At 36.6% G+C, this 14,646-nt stretch overlaps 1 protein-coding gene across 3 annotated transcripts in view; it reads left to right on the top strand.

Moving 5' to 3' along the window:
* Nucleotides 1–14,646, top strand: part of NPAT (nuclear protein, coactivator of histone transcription) — a 56,334-nt gene that overhangs the window by 24,892 nt on the left and 16,796 nt on the right. For 2 of the 3 annotated variants that reach the window (XM_019975364.2, XM_019975365.2), the window contains 8 exons: nucleotides 977–1,017; nucleotides 1,529–1,747; nucleotides 3,142–3,223; nucleotides 4,153–4,228; nucleotides 8,008–8,099; nucleotides 8,181–8,268; nucleotides 12,498–12,594; nucleotides 13,417–13,545. In XM_019975364.2, the coding sequence (XP_019830923.2) occupies nucleotides 977–1,017; nucleotides 1,529–1,747; nucleotides 3,142–3,223; nucleotides 4,153–4,228; nucleotides 8,008–8,099; nucleotides 8,181–8,268; nucleotides 12,498–12,594; nucleotides 13,417–13,545 (824 nt within the window). The remainder of the gene's footprint in view (nucleotides 1–976; nucleotides 1,018–1,528; nucleotides 1,748–3,141; nucleotides 3,224–4,152; nucleotides 4,229–8,007; nucleotides 8,100–8,180; nucleotides 8,269–12,497; nucleotides 12,595–13,416; nucleotides 13,546–14,646) is intronic. The other variant, XM_070767574.1, reaches the window with a different exon arrangement.

Here is a 14,646-nt window from a genome sequence, read left to right as displayed (position 1 = left end):
CCCAGAGCTACAAGTGAATACCCCACTTCAGCAGGGGCCTCCTTTCCTTCCTCAGCTGAAACTGCTAGAATGGCTCCAAGTGCTTTTTGTGTGACTCTGTACTACATTTTATTTGGTAGTCTTACTTTTATTCCCCTTTCCTGACTTCCCTTTCCTCTTTCATTCCCTTGCAAACAGTCTTCAAAGACATTCACAACTTAACACCTATGAAGTATTTATAAGTTACTGCAGTGTTTTACTGACAAGGTATTACATAAAAAAAGAAACCTCCTAGCCAGGTGTTCTCCAAGGTTGGTTTGTGTGCTGTTAAAAATGCTTATTTGATTCAGTAAGTTTTGTGGCTCTTGTTGGCAGACACTTATTTGACAGATTTCTGAGGAAAATGGCACAGTATCTGATTGTTTACAAAATACATGGGTAACCAATTCATAGCAAAAGGAGAATCAGTTTATATTGTGAATTTTCTTACCTGTTTGCTTTGTTCCTTCTTTAGAAGTTTGGTGAAACAATGTCATAGTCATAAATTTGATGAAAGCAGGATCTCTTTTGAAATCAACTTGGATTCTGAAGTATTTATGTATGCAGTTATATAAAATCAGAATTTCTCTGGGAAGGCATTTTTATAGTTATAAAAGATAATTGAAAATTATAAAATATTATATATAACTTTCTTAAATATATTGAGTTCCTAAATTCAAGGCAAATTGTATTCTTAATGGTATTTCAAAGCTCTTGCTTACTGCATTGGATAGAAACTTGATTAATAAAATTATACATGTTTGCATTTTTATATGCCACTGTTTTTTTCCTAAAGCAGATAAGATTTGGTTACCCAGAAAAAAAGTGCTTATCTTTTTTATCTGAGAGAAATTTCTTGCCTTTTAACTCATAATTTACTTCAGGTCTGACTGTAACTAAATCAGAATGTATCGTAGCAACAGAAATTTTTTAATGTCTAACTACTTTTGTTTATTAGGAGCATGCAAAGTTCCCCAGGGTTTGCTGCCAGTCAGAGAGGTTGGTATTCAACTTTAAACTCTAAATAATGTTCAGAATTACTTTACTTTAACTCAAATTTAATGTCAGATGAGCGTTTTTGTTAACAATACATGTGTGCTGCATTTACATTTTGTTTAAACTTCTGTTTTTCTAAGTACCGTTATCATATTAGAAAATAATATTTTCATTAATTGTAAAAATATGCATTTAAAATAGTATATCTTATTTTTCTCATTGGCTCTCATGTATTCACATCTTTAATTCTCATTCCATAAATTTGTTTTCCTGATTGTGGAGATGTTATCAGTTTTAATTATTACAGAAGAAATGTATTCTTGGATTTTTAAAATTTCAAGTGTACTCAATTTTAGTTTGTTTCTTGTGAAATTATCACATAAACAGGTGATAATTCTAGGGGCTATTTTTTAGGTTCACTGTTAAATGTGTAGAACATATATTGTATAGACATCTTAAAATTCCCAAACTACTCTGACATTGAGTTAATTTTTTAAATGCTTGTGTGTTTCAGCCCGAACAAGAAATGGGATTGCAGAAATCAAACGTCAGAGAAGGCTTGCATCTCAAGCAGCTCCTGTCAGTTCAGAGCCTTTACCGTATCTTTTAGGACAATTTACCAATTCTCCTTTGACAGCTACACAAGTTATTAGGCCAACTGGCCAAATTTCAGCTCCTTTGAGGTCAGATTTTGTAGTGGTCAACCATTCACAGTCACAAGACACTATGACCAGTAAGTTTACATTTTGTGCTTTTAAATTTTGTTTTAATCAAATTGTGTGAATGAGATGATGTGATAATATCTTTATATTCATGGTATAAAATATGGCAAAAAGTAGATAAGAGGCTGCTGCTGCTGCTAAGTCGCTTCAGTTGTGTCCGATTCTGTGCGACCCCATAGACTGCAGCCTACCAGGCTCCCCTGTCCCTGGGATTCTCCAGGCAAGGACACTGGAGTGGATTGCCATTTCCTTCTCCAGTGCATGAAAGTGAAAAGTGAAAGTGAAGTCACTCAGTCGTATCCTCGACCCCATGGACTGCAGCCTACCAGGCTCCTCTGTCCATGGGATTTTCCAGGCAAGAGTACTGGAGTGGGGTGCCATGGCCTTCTCCAAGATAAGAGGCTAGAAGTGGGTAAATTTAGATAATATGTGCGTGCTCACTTGTTCAATTTGCCATTAAGCATATTATTAAATCTGTGAGATGTGTTAATCTGGGATTCTTTTATCTGTTCTAACTGATGTCCAACCTTGAAGTCTCTTCTAGTTCTCACTTATCTGCATTAATTGGAAAAAAAAACCCTCTTATTTGCTTTTAAAAGGAATGCACATTATATGTGAACACTTTGTTCATAGTAGTCTGTCCTGCTGAAATGAGGAATGTTTTTCTGGTTAACCTCCATCTCTACATGTTGAAAATCCTACGTATTCCTGGCTGAATCTTAGAGCTAAGAATAAACTTAGAGGTCATCTAGTACTTCTTGTTTGTTATATACTTGATAGTATTAAAAGCACATGATATTTAGGAGCAAAAGGCTAGTTAGTAACAGAACTGGGATTAGAATTGAGGTGTCACCCCTCTCGGTTCTTAGACCAGTCTTTTTTTCTCTTTGTGCATGTAAAATGTATTGACAACCATTACATTCTCCCTTATTTCCATCTTTGCTCCAATCTCTTTAACACCTCTGGGTAAAAACACTTAGCAGTATATTTAGTTTATACTTCTTACAGTTCGTTTGTTCTGCCATGGCATTTTTTGTTGAAACTATTCTGTATACTCTACTTTGTATTTTACTGTAAAACCTTAAGTCATGGGGGCTATATTTTATGTATCTTAATATCTTCTATTGGAGAAGGTAATGACAACCCACTCCAGGATTCTTGCCTGGAGAATTCCATGGACAGAGGAGCCGGGTGGGCTACAGTCCATGGGTTGCAAAGAGTGGGACACAGCTGAGCAACTAACACACACAATATCTTCTGTAGTGCCTTGCACATAGTAGGCACTCAATATATACTAACTGAATTTAAAATAATCACTATGTAGTGCTATTTTTATTCAGTTAATTCAAGTTTTAAAAAACTATTCTGTTTCCTTGACTTACTGTTTTGTTCTCTTGAAATACAGCTGGAGAGGCTTTAAATAATAATACTGGTGCTCAGGAAAGGAAAAATCATGCCAGTTTAATGTCTCCTGGTAGACGCAAAAGGTAAATGCTTTCTAAAAAGACATGTTTCCAGTAACCATTACAAAAAAATTGCACAAGGATACTTACATTATGAATAAAGTAACAAAATTGCATTAAGTACTTGAGACTCTACTATTATAGCTGTTTCAAAGCACTTCTTTTTTTTACTTTATAATCTCCCTGAAATCAGATTGTTTCAGAAATCAATGATCTAGGAATGTGTTTCATTAGAAGTGTTTTTTCTGTAGTAGTATAGAAAAACATTAAAATTAATGTTAACTCAGATTTTTGGAAATAATCATTTTTTATCAGCATATTTTAGGGTCTACAAACATATATTTAAACTCCTAAACTGATAATTATAAATCTTCTCAGACATTCTCTGAGAAGTACTCTTTCTGTCCTATTTAGCCCATGTGTCTTTTTTTGAAGAATATTTCAGAAAAGAGAGATAATAGTTTAAAATGTTTTTGCTTTTTCTCAATTGCCATGCCCTGGGTATTTTTGTTGGAATGTTTACTATTGGTTGTCTCTCGTTCAAGGCTGACCTCAGCCTCTTTGGCAAGATTTCACACTTAACCACATGAAATTATAAAAGTACTGTAACAATATCTAACATTTATAAGAACTTTGACCTTTTTATAAAGTCTTTACATATACTTTATGTTTATTGAATTCTTGCATTAACCCTGTAAAGCTTTAGTTTTATCCCATTATAAAGTAGGTCAGAGGGTACCTGGTAGAGACCATATAGTTAATAAATAATAAAGCTAGATCTCAGATTCATTTCTCAATTCAAGACTATTAATGCTTTTCAACTCTACTGCCCTTTGTTCCTACCACAAATAGAGAAAATATCTTTTCCACCATGACTAAGATTTGTCTTTATATGTAATGATCATTGGATTATTCATACTAGTTAAAAGATAAGCTTTTAAAATGTGTTTCAGTGAATCTCAACGGAAGTCTGGGCCTCATTCAACAATACGAAATTTGCAGGATCCAAATGCATTTGTAGTAGAAAAAGTAAGTGACCTTCCCAAACTTTGCAACTTAAGATATTCCTGAGTTTATAACTATTCATATGTATACGATTTATATAAATATATAGTGTGTGTCTGTGTAAAATGTACTATTTCTGTAAAACTACAGTTGAGGGAATTCCCTAGCAGCCCAGTGTTTAGGACTCCACACTGCCACTTCAAGGATCCAATCCCTGGTCAGGAAGCAGATCCAGCAAGCCATATGATGTGACACAAAAAAAACTGTCGTAGAATTGCTTTGGGATAGACTGTAAGTACAAAACTGTGGACTGTGGTCCACTAGAGGTGGGGGGAAATGGCAGACCTCTCAATATTACTAACACAAGAACCACATGAACAGTAAAAAAAGGCAAAAAGACATGATACCAGAAGTCGAACTTCCCAGGTCAGAAGGTGTCCAGTATCCTACTAGGGAAGAATGGAGGGCAATTACTAATAGCTCCAGAAAGAATGAAGAGGCTGGGCCAAAGCACAAATAGCACTCGGTTATGGATGTGCCTGGTGGCGAATGTAAAGTCCAATGCTGTAAAAAACAATATTGCATAGGAACCTGGAATGTCACGTCCATAAATCAAGGAAAATTGGATGTGGTCAAGTGGGAAATGACAAAAGCGAGCATCAACATCTTAGGAATCAGTGAACTAAAATTAGAATGGGAATGGGGGAATTTAATTCAAATGACCATTTTATCTATAACTGTGGGCAAGAATCCCTTGCAGAAATGGATTAGCCCTCATAGTCAACAAAAAAGTCCAAAGTGCAGTGCTTGGGTGCACTTTCGAAAATAACAGAATGATCTTGGTTCGTTTCCAAGGCAAACCATTCAGTATCACAGTTATCCAAGTCTATACCCCAACCACTGATCCTAAAGAAGCTGCAGTTGACTGGTTCTGTGAAGACTTAGAAGACCTAGAACTAACACCAAAAAAAGATGTCATTTTCATCATAGTGGATTGGAGTGAAAAAGTAGGAAGTTAAGAGATACCTAGAGTAACAGCAAGTTTGGCCTCGAAGTACAAAATGAAGCAGGGCAAAGGATAACAGTTTTGTCAAGAGAATACACTGGTCATAGCAAACATACTCTCCCAAGAGCACAAGAAAAAACTCTACACCTGGACATCACCAGATGGTCAATACCGAAATCAGATAAATAATATTCATTGCAGCCAGAAATGAGAAGCTCTATACAGTCAGCAAAAACAAGACCAGGAGTTGGCTGTGGCTGAGATCATTAGCTCCTTGTAGCAAAATTCAGGCTTAAATTGAAGAAAGTGGGGAAAACCACTAGGCCATTCAGGTGTGACCTAAATCAAATTCCTTATGAATATACAGTGGAGGTGACAAATACTTTAAGGGATTAGATCCGGGAGACAGACTGCCTGAAGTACTACAGACAGAGGTTCATAACATTATGCAGGAGGTAATGACCAGAACCATCCCAAAGAAAAAGAAATGCAAGAAGGCAGAGTGGTTGTTGAGGAGGCTTTACAAATAACTGAGAAAAAAAGAGAAGTGAAAGACAATGAAGAAAGGGAAAGATACAGCCAAGTGCATGCAGAATTCCAGAGAATAGCAAGGAGAGAGAAGAAAGCCTTCAGTGTACAAGGCAAAAGAAATAGAGGAAAACAATAGAATGGGAAAGACTAGAAATCTGTTCAAGAAAATTGGAGACAGCACGGGAACATTTCATGCAAGGATGGGCATGATAAAGGAAAAATATGGTAAGGACCTAATAGAAGCAGTAGAGATTAAGCACGGCTGGCAGGAATACACAGAAGAGCTATATAGGAAAAGTCTTAATGACTCAAATAACCAAAATGGTGTGGTCACTCACCTAGAGCCAGACATCCTAGGATGTGAAGTTAAGTGGGCCTTAGGAAGCGTTACTAAGAGCATGGCTAGTGGAGGTGATGGAATTCCAGCTGAGCTATTTCAAATCCTAAAAGATGATGCTGTTAAAGTGTTGCACACATGTCAGCAAACTTGGAAAAGTCAACAATGGCTATAGGACTAGAAAAGGTCAGTTTTCATTCCAATCCCAAAGAAAGGCAATGCCAAAGAATGTTCAGACTACCATACAGTTGCGCTTATTTCACATGCTAGCAAGGTTATGCTTAAAATCCTTCACACTAGACTTGAGCAGTATGTGAACTGAGAACTTGCTGATGAAAAAGCTGGATTTAGAAAAGGCAGCAGAACCAGAGATCAAATTGCCAGCATTTGTTGGATCATAGAGAAAGCAAGAGAATTCCAAAAAAAGCATCTACTGCTGTTTCATTGACTATGTGAAAGCCTTTGACTGTAAGGGTCACAAAGAAACTGGGAAATTCTTAAGAAAAAAGAATACCAGACCATTTTACCTGCTTCCTGAGAAATCTGTATGCAGGTCAAGAAGCAACAGTTATAACTGGACATGGAACAGTGGACTGGTTCAAAATTGGGACTGGAGTACAATAAGGCTGTATATTGTCACCCTGCTTATTTAACTTGTGTGCAGAGTACATCATGTGAAATGCCAGACTGGGTGAAGCATAAGCTGGAATCAAGATTGCTGGGAGAAATATCAACAGCCACAGATATGCAGATGGTACCACTTTTAATGGCAGGCGATGAAGAGAAACTGAAGTGCCTCTTGATGAAGGTGAAAGAGGAGAGTGAAAAAGATGGCTTAAAACTCAACATTCAGAAACTAAGATCATGGCATACAGCCCATGACTTCATGACAAAAGGAAGGTGGAATAGTGGAAACAGTGACAGGCTTTATTTTCTTGGGCTCCAAAATCACTGTAGATGGTGACTGCAGCCATGAAATTAAAAGACATTTGCTCCTTGGAAGCAAAACTGTGACACACTTACACAGCATGTTAAAAAACAGACACAGGTCTGCATACTCAAAGCTGTGGTTTTTCCAGTCGTCCTGTACAAATGAATGTGAGTGTTGGACCATATAGAAGGCTGAGCACCAAAGAACTGGTGCTTTCGAATTGTGGTGCTGAAGACTCTTAAGAGTCCCGTGGACTGCAGGGAGATCAAACTAGTCAATCCTAAAGGAAATCAACCCTGAATATTTATTGAAAGAACTAATGCTGAAGCTGAAACTCTGATACTTTGGCCATCTGATGTGAAGAGGCAACTCATTAGAAAAGACCCTGATGCTGGGAAAGATGGAAAGCAAAAAGAGAAGAGGCAGTAGAGGATGAGATGATTAGGTGGCATCACCAACTTGATGGACATGAATATGAGCAAACTCCAGGAGATAGTGAAGGCTCAGGAAGCCTGGCATGCTGGCAGTCCTTGGTGGCGCAAAGAATAGTACACAACTTAAGGGACTGAAGAACATCATTAAGACTGTAGGGATATTTACCAGTAAGAAACAGTCCAGTCAGAATAGCTAACCCGTGCAAATGCACCAAGTAAGAAACAGAAGTATGTTGAAGAAACTGTAAATACACTGTTATTGCTGGATTATGCAATATAATAGGACATTTTTCCAGAATAGAGTCAGCTTATTTAAAACCTTGTATGAAAAGCTAAAGAGTTTGGAACTATGCAGTTCCAAAGTGAAAAAGAAGTTGGTGAAGGATCTGTGAAAATATTTGTAAGTGGTTAACATAGTAATCTGGTATTAATATGGAAGGCACCACCATAACTTTTGAGTTTCTACCTAGATTCATTAAAACTATCCAGCTTCCATTGATTCTTTTTAGACAAATAACATAATACTCCATCTTGTGCTTTTACTAATACTGATTTCTTTTTCAGCAAATGGTTATTGAAAATGCACGAGAAAAGATACTAAGCAACAAGTCTCTTCAAGAAAAGCTTGCAGAAAACATTAATAAATTTTTGACTAGGTAAAATATTTGTGTCTAAAATACCTAATTGTTTTTGCCTAGTTGAGAACTACAATAAAAGTTTTCCTTTGCGTATTACAGTGACAACAGTATTGCTCAAGTACCTAAGCAAACAGATAGCAACCCTAGTGAACCAGAGACTTCAATTGATGAACTCCTGGGACTTCAGGTATGGTTAAGGGTGTATGTGTGTGTGCAGTAGGTATACTCATCATTAAAACTGATAGTATTCTGGTTTCATTTCAAAGCCATGGCTAACCATATGTATAAGATGCTTTAAAATAATAATTAAAATACAGATTTCCTTCATTATCCAAATGTAATCTGTTCCTGAAAATGTGTTAGCGAATTTTCAGTATCAAAATTGCAATAGTTTTTCCTGTTTTATTAAAAAATAGTTGGTATACATCACTGTATAAGTTTAGGCATGCAGTACAATGATTTGATTTAAATATGTTAAAATTGCTTTATTGAGATGGTAGAATAAGACATTCTTAACCCATCTAGTTGGAGAAGACGATGGCACCCCACTCCAGTACTCTTGCCTGGAAAATCCCATGGACAGAAGAGCCTAGTAGGCTGTAGTCTGTGGGGTCGCGAAGAGTCTGACACAACTGAGCGCCTTCACTTTCACTTTTCACTTTCATGCATTGGAGAAGGAAATGGCAACCCACTCCAGTGTTCTTGCCTGGAGAATCCCAGGGACGAGGCATCCTGGTGGGCTGCCGTCTATGGGGTCGCACAGAGTCGGACCCGACTGAAGCGACTTAGCAGCAGCAGCAGCAGCAGCAGTGGATGTGTTTTTGTTCAGTAAGCAGTACTGAACAATGTATATAAAATAAATTACATTTCTTCTGCACGTGCACAAACTATATAAAAAGTAAAGAAACAATGAAATGATATGTTAAATTTATGTGAAGAATCCAAGTAATATTTAACAAAATAAAGTGAGCATGACACTTTAAAAAGAAGTTACTAACTAAATGAATACTTGTCTGTGAGATTTACTGCTGAGAGTATATAAATAGGGGCTATAATCACTTGCAGTCCAGTGACAGTGAAGATGAAAGAGGATGAGCTGGTAAAGGAAGAATTGAACAATACATATTTTAAGATTTGCAAATATCTTTTTGAAAAGCAGCTGAGATTGTGGTTGTTGCATATGCTTTTACTTAGACTCTGAGATAATGTAGTCATTTTGTTGCTATACCACCAAATGAATTCATAATAATGAATTCATGATAGCAGTTTATTTTTAGATGATGAATTCTGAGTAAAACCACTCAGTTTTGTTTTTTTTTTTTTAATCACTTCCTTCAGAATACTTAAAAAAAAAAAAACTTTTTATACATTTTCCTATAATTCAGTAAATTTTAACAAAATATGAACAAGCTTTTTGAAAGCAACCTGGCTTCCCTGATAGCTCAGTTGGTAAAAGAATTCTCCTGCAGTGCAAGAGACCCCAGTTCGATTCCTGGGTCGGGAAGATCCGCTGGAGAAGGGATAGGCTACCCACTCCAGTATTCTTGGGCTTCCTTGTGACTCCACTGGTAAAGAATCCACCTGTAATGCTGGAGACCCTGGTTTGATCCATGGATTGGGAAGATTCCCTGGAGAAGGGAAGGGTTACCCACTGCAGGATTGTGGCCTGGAGAATTCCATGGACAGTCCATGGAGTCACAAAGTCAGACACAACTGAGCAACTTTCACTTTCACTTTTAAAATTATTTAGTAGTCTTCCACTGTCTTAAAGTTTAACATATCCCCTATTCTAAATTTTTATAATCTTCAACTCCTTGCTTATATTTTCTCCACAAATACATCAGGTGCTTACTGTAATGAAGACACTCTGTTAGATACTGTGAGAGGTTAAAAGAAAATGAAGACACAGCCCTCTGTTCATGGTATTCATAATATTGTATACTGGGGAAAAGTTTAAAATTCAGATTTCAATAACTGAAAGAACAGCAATGGAGTAATACATGCATCAGCTTCACTAAGAGAACAGAGCCACTTGTACAAATAGGTAAATTTTAAAAATATTTTTATACTTCTTTGTAACCTTGGGATAGGCAAGATATCTTGGGTTATACAAATCACTGACTGTGATTTTTTTTTAAGACTTCCTTAAATTCAAAATATGTGCTTATTAAAAGCAACATTAAAGGGGCTTCCGTGGTGGCTCAGTGGTAAAGGATCCACCAGCCAATACAAGAGACACTGGTTTGATAACTGATCTGGGAAGATCCCATATACCCATGTACCACAACTACTGGGCCTGTGCTCTACAGCCCAGAAGCTACAACTGCTGAGCCCACGAGTCACAAATACTGAAGCCTAGAGACCATGCGTCACCACAAGAGAAGTCTGTGTACCACAACTAAAGAGTAACCCTCACTTGCTGCAACTAGAGAAAAGCCCATGCAGCAACAGCACAGCACAGCCAAAAATAAAAGATAAATACAAATTGTTTTAAGTTTTAGAAATTATTTTTTTAAAAGCATCATTAAAGTTAAAAGGCAGACTGACAAGTTTGGAACATGTATTTCAGGATTCTTTCAATTATTATTTTTAAAGTTTGAATGTAATGAGAAATTTACTAGAAAATTGCTTTTCCTCAGCAATAACTTTTGAAGAGGTTATGTACCACTTCATAGTTTGATTAACATTGGATTGTTGATTCTTGACATTATTTACATTATGATAGATTTTTCAAGTTCATAGATAAAGAAGTATTTGTTCAAGCTCCTGGCTTTCTTCTAAATCACATTTCATCAAGAATTATTGATGGTCTCTGCACATCTTCATTGTCAAAGGTTAACTGGTTCTTTAGTTTCTCTTTTCATTTTATGGCCATTTTTATTTTAAAAATGCAAGCTTTTAATCATTTCATGAGAGTTCCACCTTATCTCTTGCTCCACATGAATTTCCTCTCCCTTGGGATCCAAATGTATGCTTCACCAAAATTGAAGAATTTAAACAGAATTTAAAGGTAGCTTTTGGCATGCTGCTTTTAAGGATGAGCACATAAGAAAGGATTGTCCAACATTTAGAGGAAGTATTTAAAATATGGATACAGGCACTTCCCTGGCAGTAAGGAGTTAAGACTCCTTGCTTCCACTTCAGGGGGCACAGGTTCCACCCCCAATGAAGGAACTAAGATCCCACATGCTTCGTGGCACAGCCAAAAAAAGTAAAAAAAATTTTTAAATAAAATGAGACAAAAACAAGCAGATAAAAAGAATGAGATAGATTTATATTGGAGGATCTAGAAAGCAGTGTACAACAAACTAATATGAAGAAAGCTGATTAAAGAACATTATTAAACCAAACTCATAGAAAAAGAGATATGAAGTTGGAATACTGGACAAAGGTGGTCAAAAGGTACAACTTTTCAGTTATAAGTGCAGGGGATGCAGTGTGTAACACAGTGACTACAGTTAACACTGCTGTAACAGCTTGAGGTTAGGGGTGCTGACCCCACATGCAATCAAAAGCCCACTTCAAACCTTATAGTCAGCCCTTCATGTATCAGTTCCACAAGTGCAAATTCAGCCAAAGTTGGATTTTGTAGGGCTCTGTGTTGGTTGCTTAGTCGTGTCAGACTCTTTGCAACCCCATAGACTGCAGCCTCACCAGGCCCCTCTGTCCATGGGATTCTCCAGGCAAGAACACTGGAGTGGGTTACCATTTTCTTCTCCAAAAGGAACTATAGAAAGAAAGAAAGTGAAGTCACTCAGTCATGTCCAACTCTTTGCGACTCCATGGACTGTAGCCTACCAAGCTCCCCCATCCATGGAATTTTCCAGGCAAGAGTACTGGAGTGGGTTGCCATTTCCTTCTCCTTGTAGGGCTATAGTACATATTTATTGAAAAAATTCTGCATATAAGTGGACCTGCACAGTTCAAACCTATGTTGTTCAACAGTCAACAGTATTTGAAAGTTAAGAGGGTATATCCTAAGAGTTCTCACAAGGAAAAAAAAACTTTTTTTTTTTTTCTTTTTAAAAAATATGTATGAGATGATGAATATTAAGTAAGCTTCTTTTGGTAATCATTTCACAGTATATGTACATCAAGTTACATGGTATAACTTAAACTTACACAGTGCTGTATCTCAAGTATGAACATTGCAGCTTGATATTACTTTGTATTCATAAATATTCTTAGATTTATTTTATTGTAATGTTTGGGAATATATTCACCAAAGTGATTAAATAGTAGAATTGGGGAACATTCACTTTCTATTTGCTAGTCTTCTTGTTTTAATTTGAGTGAATAGTGTTATAATCAGAAGAAAATTTTCTTGGAAGGGAATAGATGTCCTGTAATTACTTCCTTGGTATTAAACCATATCAATTCAATTGGAGTCACTTTTATTTGTTTTTGTTTTTGCAGAGTGAGATCCATATGTCTGAAGAAGCTATACAGGATATATTGGAGCAGACAGAATCAGATCCAGCCTTTCAGGCACTCTTTGATCTATTTGACTATGGTAGGTAGACCATTTCTTTCAAGATAGTTCAGAAAAAATGTTTCTCCAGTTTCTTTGGAGAAGTAGCTTAAATGGTGAAATAACATTTCCCAGAGCATCTGGAGAAAGTTCGTGTTTTTTCATATGAAAGAGTTTTTTTCTTTCTCTTTAATTTTGTCTGCACTGGGTCTTCATTGTGGTGCGTGGGGCTCTCTAGTTGTGGCATGTGAGCTTAGCTGCTCTGAGGCATATGGAATCTTAGTTCCCCAACCAGGGATAGAACCCACATGCCCTGCATTGGAAGGCTAATTCTTAACCACTGGACCACCAGGAAAGTCTTGTTTCTCTTAAAGAGTAGCTGTAAAAATAGAGAGCAGTCTTGTGGGTGAGAGGGATAGTTGTGAGCAGTATTTCCAGTCATCAAAAATGTGTTGTGAAAAAAAAAAATGTGGTCTACTACTATGCACATATTATACTAAACACAGTTGGATAACACAAAAGAAATAAAAATATTTGGCCACTGCCTTCCATCTTACGGCCTAGTGCAGTAGTGCTAAAAGTGTAGTCTCCTAACCAGCAGATCAGAATTATCTGAGAACATGTTCAAAATGCAAATTCTTGGACCTGTATATTATGATATACAGTAAAGTATAAGAACTACTGGTCTAGAGGAAAAATCATACTTGTCAATGATATATAAGGCAACATGTTAAAAACCATAATCAAAGGACTATAATTAAAACCAAACTTTAATATTTGCTGACCACTGTCAAGATGTATTAATTGATGCTTATTTTTATTTTGGTCATTTAACCAATTGTTTCCCTATTCCTGTTTTAACAGGTAAAACAAAGAATAATAAAAATATATCACAAGGCATTTGCAGTCAGCATATGGAAACCAATCCCAGTGTAGTCTTAGCAGGTGAAACTAATCTAGCAGTTAAAGGTACTTTTGAAACAGAAGAATCTGGTAAGAATGCGATGTGTTAATATCAGTCTAAATCCTAATATCAATCCGAAAATCTCTAGGGCAGAAAATGTTGTTTAATTTGAAAATTGTTTGAATTATTCCCACACTTTTAGTACTTTGATTAAATGATGAATTTTTATTATTCATTCCTTCATGATACAATAGACTTGACATGCACAATTTGGTATGACTAGTATTGACCAATTCAACCAAAGTCTATAACTTCAAACATAATTTTTTGAGGCACATGTTCAGAATAAATCCCATATATAAGGTTGATTTGTGGTATTAATATCCAGCCTAGTAAGCAAATACAGCTGAGTGCTCAGTATCTATACCTCTTATTTAGAGGAGGTTGTATACTCTGCTGATGGTCCTGAATTAATAGATTTTTGAGGTTTTAGGTCATATTCCTGTATGTTTACTAAGTCACTTCTTATGTTTCTGCCTCTCATGGAATACCAGTATGGCACATAATTGTCCTACAGTAACTGAGGTCAGGCAGTGAATATGTCTGTCTCAGATCTTTTAAAATTTTGCCAAGTTTTTCAAAATTTCATTTATGTGATGCATGCTAAGTCACTTTTCAGTTATGTCCGACTTTTTGTGACCCATGGACTATAACCCACCAAACTCTTCTGTTCATGGGTTTTTCCAGGCAAGAATACTGGAGTGGGGTGCAAGAATACTAGATCCCCTTCTCCAGGGGATCTTCCTGACCTAGGGATCAAACCCATGTCTCTTAAATCTCCTGCATTGGCAAGCAGGTTTTTACCGCTAGTACCACCTGGGAATCCTGTAACACTTGCAGAAATGTTGTACAATAAAAATGTACTTCGCCCATTGAATTATCAGCAAGGAAACACCCACATAACAATCTCTCAGGTCAAAAAATAGAATACCGCCAGCACCACAAAAACATCTGTTCGTATCCCTTCCCAACCACTATTCCTTTCATAACCATTATCCTGGCTTCTCTCATGTTATCCTGGCATCTCACACTTGCTAAACTTTATGCCTGTTTGGTACCACTCTGTCTGTTTTTGTCTACACCAAGGTATGCCAACGTAATCTTTTCTGTTCATCTGTTCTTAAATGCCA

The sequence above is a fragment of the Bos indicus genome, chromosome 15 (genome assembly GCF_029378745.1).
Source record: "Bos indicus isolate NIAB-ARS_2022 breed Sahiwal x Tharparkar chromosome 15, NIAB-ARS_B.indTharparkar_mat_pri_1.0, whole genome shotgun sequence".
NCBI lineage: Eukaryota > Metazoa > Chordata > Mammalia > Artiodactyla > Bovidae > Bos > Bos indicus.
This window is presented reverse-complemented; position numbering and strand designations above follow the sequence as displayed.